The sequence below is a fragment of the Perkinsus marinus genome, assembly GCF_000006405.1.
Source record: "Perkinsus marinus ATCC 50983 genomic scaffold scf_1104296973038, whole genome shotgun sequence".
NCBI lineage: Eukaryota > Perkinsozoa > Perkinsida > Perkinsidae > Perkinsus > Perkinsus marinus.
The window spans coordinates 1-9,307 of record NW_003201549.1 but is presented as its reverse complement, the minus strand read 5'-3'; the positions used below and the strand labels follow the sequence as shown (position 1 = coordinate 9,307).

The 9,307-nt window shown below is 47.4% G+C and overlaps 1 protein-coding gene across 1 annotated transcript; it reads left to right on the top strand.

Moving 5' to 3' along the window:
* Positions 1-2,181: 2,181 nt before the first annotated feature.
* On the top strand, positions 2,182-8,624 carry Pmar_PMAR016684 (conserved hypothetical protein; the record flags this gene model as incomplete). The annotated part of the gene is made up of 17 exons (XM_002766351.1): positions 2,182-2,244; positions 2,419-2,568; positions 2,618-3,404; positions 3,452-4,111; positions 4,206-4,360; positions 4,408-4,633; positions 4,681-4,944; positions 4,995-5,134; positions 5,195-5,317; positions 5,360-6,994; positions 7,023-7,196; positions 7,242-7,318; positions 7,376-7,453; positions 7,525-7,662; positions 7,710-7,827; positions 7,880-8,096; positions 8,148-8,624. 17 exons carry the CDS (start codon positions 2,182-2,184, stop codon positions 8,492-8,494), a joined length of 5,352 nt encoding a protein of 1,783 aa, XP_002766397.1. The 3' UTR covers positions 8,495-8,624.
* Between the last annotated feature and the right edge of the window lie 683 nt (positions 8,625-9,307).

Sequence of the window (9,307 nt, the reverse complement as noted above, 5' to 3'; positions counted from 1 at the left end):
CGGACAACTTTCGTTCAACGCGATACGGTAATTATACAGATAGATTCGGGAGCATCTTTGCAACGGCTTCCTACCAGTTCAGACGTTGATACGGCGGTAAGTGTTCCTCATCTAAAATGACTTTGGTGAAGTCGTTGTTTTGGATCATATGGTTCTTGAATGTCGGCACGCGGAGATGGCCCTCGTCTGAGAATATCATCCAGAGCCATAGCATGACGACGAATGTAAAGACAATGCTGCTCTAGGTACGATCACTCCAGTATACCTGGCTCTCATCTGATGCCATCTAGCTCAGAGGAACATGGGGTCTATCTCACTAACCCCTCAAGAATGACGAATCTTGAGGTGGAAACCTTCGCCTCACAAAACTCAATCCTCTGGGAACGTTTCACACGTCTCTCAGCCTGAAATTGCATCTGTCCTCATGAACGAGCAATACATGGTACAGGTTGAAGTTCAACCATCGAACAATGTCTTTCTTGCTCAAAGGTAGACAGTCTACGCGTGACCGCGTCAAGGCTCGCTCTCGGTCACACAAAAATGGATCGCGTCACCCGAAAAGGTTTATTTGAATTAGACTCAACTGTAAGGAAACTAAGTCTCAGGAGCGACGTTAGGAGAGGACCTCTCCTAATTTGAAACCTGTTTTCAAGTTAAAACCAAGCAAGTTCCACAAAACTTACTGAGGACTTGAAAAAGATATTGCTTGCATATTTAAAGGACCTGTTGAGTCCCAGAGTTGAGTTCCAAGTAGTGCGTAACCGAAGGCGCAGAAACCCCATCGTATTCGCGTGCAACTCTGTAAGGACATGGCTACACCTTTTCCCATGCTGCAGGTTTGACAAGTGAGCAGTCAAGAATGACGTTGTTACAAGCAAGTTTGACCTTGGGAATTCAAGTTTGTCACAATTCGATTATGTTACAATCAAGTATGACTTTGAGAATTCAAGTGTCACAATCTAATCACGTTACAGTCAAGCTTGAGTATGAAAATTCAAGTTTGTCACTTGTCAACTTTGTTACAACCAAGTTTGACACTAAGAATTCATGTTTGACACTACCAGAATATACCACAATCAAGATTGACAATATACAATATACCGCAATATACGATATATATCAAGTTTGACAATACACATGCAAGTTTGACATGGAAGAGAGTGCTTCAATGCGAGTCGCCAACTCGTAGAATCCTTATCATTCACTTACACCACGACAATGCCACGTAAATAAAAACCAGTTGAAGAACGAGTAACATCAAGAGTGAAAAGATAACCATTCTCAGCTACTTACACTGAATAGACGAGCGGGAATGCTAGAGTCACAGTGGTGCACACAGAGTGACTCAGCTAAAGTGGCATAATCCGCAACTAATGCCGGAATACAGCATATAACACACAGTATGATGCACAGCATTGGTGCATTCTGTGGAATCATCCACACGCAACCAGAGAACAACACCCACAGATCTCTGCAGATCGTGACTGCTCTATTTTTCGTATGTCAAGGTCTCTAGAACGAGCTTTAGCGTAATATCAAGTGAATCCTTGAGAACGTAGTATAGTAGAACATAGTACGTTCAACTCACCTACTGCCTCGAAAAACTTAGAAACCTAACCACATAATTCTAGCATTTCCGTCGTTGGGTAACTCCGTTCTGCATCTTGTGAATTTTCCTTAACACAGTGCTAATAACACTTGGGCTGAAACACGAAGCTAATGCAAGAGGATCAGGGGAGAGTCCGGAGGGAGGTGCCAGGGGTAGTTCATCTTGAACCACTACGCTAGTTGCACGTTTGCGTGTTCGTGTGGTGTGTGCGGGATCTTCGGCAGTGCTGATTTTTGAGCAGCCAATCGTGCCTCATCTGTTGTCTGTCGAACGGTCGTATGCTCCATTCGGGATAAGTTCGAAAAGACTTAACGTCTGCAAATTACAAGCGCTGATAGGAAATGTGCACGCGTGCGTCCATGTACATGCGTGCTACTCGAAATTGTGACGTCGGGCTCGCACATTACTGATAGAGGGAGATCGAAGTTTGAAGATGAGGCTCTAAATCTGTGTGTGATTGGTTGAACGTTTTACTTGTGTTTCGTATAATCTACCAGGTAGGACGTGTTTAGTCACAGAGCAGTCGTGAATATATGCACGAGCGGTCTTCATTTTAGTTGACCCCTCGGTACATGTCCATAGCAACATCCCCAGTAGCTGATCCGAGCCATACTCGTGGACTTCTACGGAAACAAGTAAGGTTTGTAGGCACTGTTCACTATAGAGGCTATAAACATGGTCATCCATACCATGATGATGCACTAGTCTGTTGTCATACGAGATTAGTAACCTCCTTCCGCAACTCGTGTGCGAGTCGTTGAATCACCAATCACGGGTAATACTACAGTTAATACAGTCTAGTGGTTCAGGTACTCGCCCTAACGAAGAAGAATTTCATCCTTTCCCGAAGATCCAAGATTACCGTATGCTGCGAAATTCTATTGCCGCTCTTTGTCGCAGTGATTACCTTCGTTGTCGCACCTCTGGTGAATCCTGGTTCTCGAGACTTGCGGACTATTGTAAGCTCGGCTTGGTCACTTTAGATTCGTTTCATCCTTCTCCCTTCAGCCCGAAGCACCGTACCCGTACAACCTGAATACCGGTGTTAGAAATGGTTCGTTCTTTTACGCATCTGGTTTGAGAAAAGTTTACGACAAGTTCCCACAGTTCGCAGCTGTGACGCCTTTCGATGACATGTTCAACAAGTCCAACTCTGTCCTAATGCTATTAACATGTGCCTGCCAGCGATTGGCAATTGGTCCTGCTGGCTCGCGCGAGGCTGAGGAATTCGCCGCTTATCTCAACGGAGAATTCAACGCTGTCTTTAAAGGGATTCGCTTGCCGCAGTGTAAAAGGTCTCCCATCATAACCATCACAACCTCAATTGACGATCCCAGTGAATACGTGAGGAGTTCAGACTATGGTTCGAGTAGTGCTCCCCTGCTCTGTGGGTACATGGATGTGTCCAACCCATCGGAGTTGCTAATAATGGGTAATGCTACTATCGGGGATCGCCGTCAGTTTAGCGCTATCAGTATCGACTATAGTGAGAACAACAAATTCTGGTATGGCGAAAACGGTGACATACAGCATGGTGACCCTGATGAGAACGGCCTGATTTACTATAGTGCTTTGAACTTCCCAGCGTTCTTCGGAGCATATATGGATTTCCAACGTGGAGAACATAGGCCTATAGCTGGCCTCTATCCTGTGCCCTATAATGCTTACAGCACTCGGAGCTCGGGCAGTGATCTCAAGCTGTTGGGAAATGTCCTTGGTCCTTTTCTATATACTTTTTCTGCTTTCTCTGTTGCAAGAAAGCTCATTTCAGAGAGGAAGGGCAGACTGCGGGAAGGTGAGTTTGATTTCTAATCTTTGCAGTGTAGGTGAGATTACTCGTAGGTATGCGCATAATGGGTCTCTATGATTTCCCATACAACGTGTCGTGGTATTTATGGTATGTAACTTTTTATTTTGTATTCTCTATCGTCGTGGCAGCGCTATCGTTGATCGTTCTCCCGATAGTCAGCGCGCTTTGGCTCTTCATCTTGTCACTACTGTACTTCTTCGGCTCATTGTCGTTCGCCTTTGCCATCTCGACGCTCTTCGAGAACCCCAATTCGGGATCGACGTTAACTGCGGTCATCTACTATGTTGTTGCTATCTCCGTATCTGTGATCGACCGTGAAACGAGCAAATGGGCGATCAGTCTACTGCCACAATGCGCATTCACTCTGATCGTGCAGAATCTTGGCCAACAGCTATTCCTGGGTCTGGAAACTCCGTCGGCAACTTTAGCATATCAGAACTTCACCCTGCTACAAGGATTGGTGATACTGATCGTGGACTTCATATTGTGGACGTTGTTGTATCTCTATCTGGACCAAGTCGTTCCTCACGAGTATCGAGCAACTCGTAGATTCTACTTCTTGTTCACTCGTGGGTTCTTGCGGGAAATGTTTGGTAAAGATGAGGAAGTCCCTTCTCGAGGGGAGGCGACTGATATTGTGCATTCCGAGTCGAGTAGTGTTACCATGGCTGAGGGTATAGAAAGGCTCAAGGGTGAGTTGCAAGGGAAACTCGAACACGATGGACAGGTGGTACGGATAAGAGATCTCAAGGTAGGGCTGGAGGAGGCACTGTATCTTCATTATAGGGTTCATTCAGGTTGATTTTGGCAACGTACATGCAGTGGACGGCCTAGATCTCACTATGTATCGAGATGAACTATTCGTCCTCCTTGGTCATAATGGTGCTGGCAAGTCTACGACTATCAATGTCCTCAGCGGAATGATAAGACCAAAGAGCGGAGTAAGGGTGGTGTTGGGAATGTATGGGATATTAATGTTGTGTGTCAGGATGTAACTATTTTCAATAGAGAGGTGCCAACGGAGATGCCCATTATCAGAAGGAGTATGGGTGTTTGCCCACAGAACAATGTCCTGTGGGACGATTTAACAGTGTCGGAGCATTTCGAACTCTTCGCCAACATCCGGGGTTTGTCGAGAGACAAGTACGCTCTGGATTTCGCGACTGAGATGGAACTCGGTCATAAGTTCGGAGCACGAGTAAAGACATTGTCAGGTAGGCCCCGTAACTCTTATCGCGTTTCTGTCTAGTCGTTCCGTTAGGCGGCATGAAGAGGAAACTATCGGTTGGGTTGGCCTTCGTTGGCGACTCGAAGTTGGTCATATTGGATGAGCCGAGCAGCGGTATGGACCCGAGTGCCCGGCGTAGAATGTGGGATTTCCTGAGATCAAAACGTGAAGGAAGAATTCTCTGCATCACTACGCACTACATGGACGAGGCGGATGTGTTAGCAGATCGAGTTGGTATAATGGAGAATGGTAAACTGACGGCCTATGGCACCACCAGCTTCCTCAAGCAGCAATTTGGTGGGTCAATTTGGCGATCACCCCCTTACTGCCTTCATTGCGATATCTAGGTGCCGGCTATACACTAAGCATCGCCAAGAAGGACTCCACTACACCTGATGATCCTCTTATCGATGCTGTCCGGGAGAATACCGACGACCCGTCCTCCGTGCGTGTACGGTCAAGTGCTGGTCAGGAACTCGCCCTACAGGTATTTCCATCTGCCCATCTTCGCCTCCAATACCCATCAATTCACAACTTTGAACCTCAGATTCCGTTCGAGAATGCCCCCAATCTACCGTCCGTTTTTGATGCTCTGAATGTGTTCAAGTCGGAAGGCGAGATAAGCTCTTACGGCATATCTGTGACCACAATGGAAGATGTCTTCCTGAATGTGAGCCCCTCATGAAGTGTCGACTGGGTATGGTTATCGCAGGTTGCCCGACGTTCTCACGGTGATGATGAGCAGCTGTCTAGATTGAGGAGTCGTACGTATACCAATGAAGATAAGAGTGTTATGCATGATGTACCGGTGAAGCCTCACCCGATGCAGCAGTTCTTCGGCCTCATGACCAGGCGTGTGAAATACGCCTGGAGGAACTGGCCTGGGACTCTCGCGGCGCTGACGATTCCATTCCTGGTCATACTCATCCTTATGGGTTTGCAGTATCTAGGTGTGTCTGTGCCCGATGCCCGCAGCTTGGCTTTGAGATGGAGTGGCGGTACACCTTACGGTATCTCCCAGCAGGACCACATCATAGGGCGGTGGGATCTGATGAACCCAGATGTGGTTACAGTGCAGAGAGGCTCGGTGGACTTGCCGGACATCAACTCGGCCACTCCCCTTACGTCAGAGGAGTTCCAGGTTTGTTCTCAATGGAGGCCGTACGAGATGATTCCGCTCACGAATGTGTCGTCTAACTTCAATCTATGCGCGGGTATTCTGAGATTCTCTGCCTCATTGCTTGGGGAGGACACGGCATGGTTCGAGGTGACTGCACTCGGCGTCACTTCGCGGTCTGTATTCGCCGATATGACGGCACTCCACATGGTGCCATTTGCGCTGGCTGGTAGTGAAGCCCCTGGTGTGGTCAATTTCCCCTTCCCACATACGGCCTACCAGAACAGCAAGTCCCGGAGTAACATTGTTCTCACTCTGGCAGTTGGGGGTTACTTCGCTATAGCTCTCACGGTCATTTCTGGCTCGTTGCTATCATATGTTATGATGGAGAAAACGAAAGGCATCAAGGAGCAATTGTATGTGAGTGGATGTGGCCTGCTCACGTATTGGGTGACCAGTTGGATCTTTGACTTTTTCATCACCTTCATTGCTATATGTCCGACATGGATACCCCTGGCTATCTTTGATATAGAAGCATATCTCGATCCCAGCAATATGGTCGCCGTATGGGTGTTGCTCATTGGTTTCTGTTTCGCCATGCCACCGTTCAACTACCTGGTCTCCCTGCTCTCACGTACTAATACCATAGCGACTTACATCCAGGTCGCATCTGGTGTCGGAGGTGGCCTTATTGGGTCATTTGTGGTAGCCATTTTGTATTTCGGCGTAGTTGCTCCGGAGCTTGGACTGGCTCTCACGTGGATACTGAGGATGGTGCCGACATTCCCGGTGGCTCAGGCTCTGACTACCCTCTTCTTCACTTACCTGGGCTTCTTGAGTAGGCCGTCGGGCGGTGCTGTGAGGACTAATGCGTTCGACTCGCAAATGCTGAATACGTGTAGTGAAGTGCGGCTGAAAGGTCTCGATGATAAGATCTACGACACATGCCTTGGAGTTGCGGGAGATGATGTCATCATGCTCTTCCTCTTCGGTGTGATATACTTCGGTCTCACCATTCTAATCGACTACAAGAAGAACGACGATAAGTGGAATCCTGACCGTGATCTGTCTGTACCCTCGGAGAAGCTTGGTGTAGAGGATGAGAGAGTGATAGCGGAGAAGGACAGAGTATCGAAGCTCGATCCTACGACTCAAATGATCTACTTTAAGGATCTCAAGAAAGTCTTCTATCCGGGAAAGAAAAATGAGGCAAGTCCACTGATAAGAAATGTATGAGAGTATTATCAGAATGTGTCAGGTATGGGCAGTGAGGGGTATCAATTACGCTTTAGCTGATGGCGGAGTGTTCGGCCTGCTCGGAGTTAATGGTGCCGGCAAGACCACTACCTTCAGAATGCTTTGCGGTTTGATAAGACCAAGTTCTGGTCATATCAGTCTCATTGGTCAGCCACTGCTCGGGAACGTCTATGAGGTAATAATCACATCATATGAGCAACTGACCATCCATATTGTCTAGGTTCGCCAGAATATCGGATATTGCCCACAGGATAGTCCTTTGTTGGAAGGGCTCACCACTGAGGAGCATCTCATGTTGTAATAACTGTCAATAGCTGGTCGTCGATCGACCCCCTTGTGATTTCCGTGTGTTAGATATGGCCGAATTCGTGGAGTGTCGTCGGCTGTATTGAAGGATCATGTCATAGAACTGTTAGGGATCCTTCAACTAGAGTAAGCTCATTGCCCGTATCCGGGAAGTCCGGAGGTGGACAATAGGCGAGGAGGTTTTCACCCCTCTGTAGGCGCTACGCTGCCAAAATGGCAACAAGGCTCTCTGGTGGTAACCAACGTAAGCTATGCGTTGGCATCGCCCTGGTGGGACAGCCTTCTGTGGTGTTCCTCGATGAGCCGACGACTGGTGTTGATCCGGATGCAAGAAGGTAGCTCGTCTGACGGTCTCCCGTGCGGTACCCTGAGTCGTCTGCAGGCGCATTTGGGATGTTATTCACAAGATAGCTCACGGGCGGGCGAAGTCTTCTGCAGTTGTGCTCACGACGCATAGTATGGAAGAGGCTGATGCTCTGTGCGAAACTATGGTCATCCAAGTGAGTTTCGTTCGTCACTGGTAAGCATAGGTTTTGTTATTCTCTGTCGTAGGTTGATGGTCAATTCCGCTGTATTGGATCATCCCAACAGATAAAGACGGACTACGGTCAAGGGTTTAAATTGTGGATATCTTTCACAGAGCTATCGCCTGCTGCGAGTGCTGAGCTCCTCAGAAAGTTCCCTGTCCTGAAGGAAGCCGTGGAGAAAGACAACTCACAAAGATTGACATTGACCGATGAGGAGTTGACGACGTCTCTCAGCCTACTCGGTAAGTCGCGCACGCCCGGAACATTTGTCTTGGGGATTGTGATCTTGTCAGGAATAACGGAACCTCGTGTCATCCAGAGTATCATGACCACCGGTACCTTGAATGAGTATGATAATAAACGTATATTTACTATTTCGTCATTGTCCGCGGCGGTGATGAGTGGAGCTTTGCACGTTAGGGCTCTCCACTGGATGCATTCCCATATATCTCCCGAATGTGAAAGTGTCGGGGAAATCGGGGAATTCAGTTTGCCTCGTACCATTAGTCTCGGTGAAGTTTTTTCTAAGTTGTCCGATTCAAATATAAAAGAAGAACTTTGCTTCAACGATTTCCAATTATCTCAGACGACCCTTGAACAGATTTTCAACAGGTTTGCTCATGGCGATCATTCTGTTTGATGTAACAACTGAAGTTATGGGTGGCTAGAAGCAGCCGGCTCAGCACACTCTGCTTTCTCTCCTGTCTTCTGTAATTTGTACGTCTAGATATCAACTGGTCCCCAATTTTGCTCACTAAGTGTCAGCGTTAGTCTTGACGAGTTGTGCTGAGAGTTTGTTATACCTTTCTTCACGAATACCACGAGGGAATAGCAAGAGGATCGTCCTCAGTCCGGGAGTTTTGATGGCTCGTCAGTGATCAATTCACTTATGGTGTGTGCCATCGGATATGATATTTCAAACCTTTTTAGTGGAGCTCACGAAATAACGTGGCAGAGAGGCTCCCAATGACAAGTACTGGCGATCCGCGAATCACGGATCTATCCCTCAAAGGAGATATCAGTGAGGGGGAATGGAGGCGGCTTTCGCGAGGCAACTGGCTCGTACGAGAACCGCAATAGGAGATTCAGTTCAACCGTAGAAATGTGGAATCCGTCACAAACATTATACAACCCTAAAACCTCGAGAATTTTCAGTGAAGATGTGCTTCCGATGATGTATCACACTATGTCAATAAAGTGTGTTGATGTAGTGTTCTACCGTCCATATTTTACCACCTCGTACGTCATTTTCCACATTGCCACACGGTTCATAGAAACTGAGCAAAACCAATAGATATCCTGACTACTGGACTACATGCTTAATCATAGCGTGACTCATGACGATCAAGCCATATATTGAACTAGGGCCATCTACAGCACTTCAACATGAGGTATCAGTGATACCATATCATGCTCCGGATAAGTGAAGCGTGTGCGACCAGACGTACCAGAT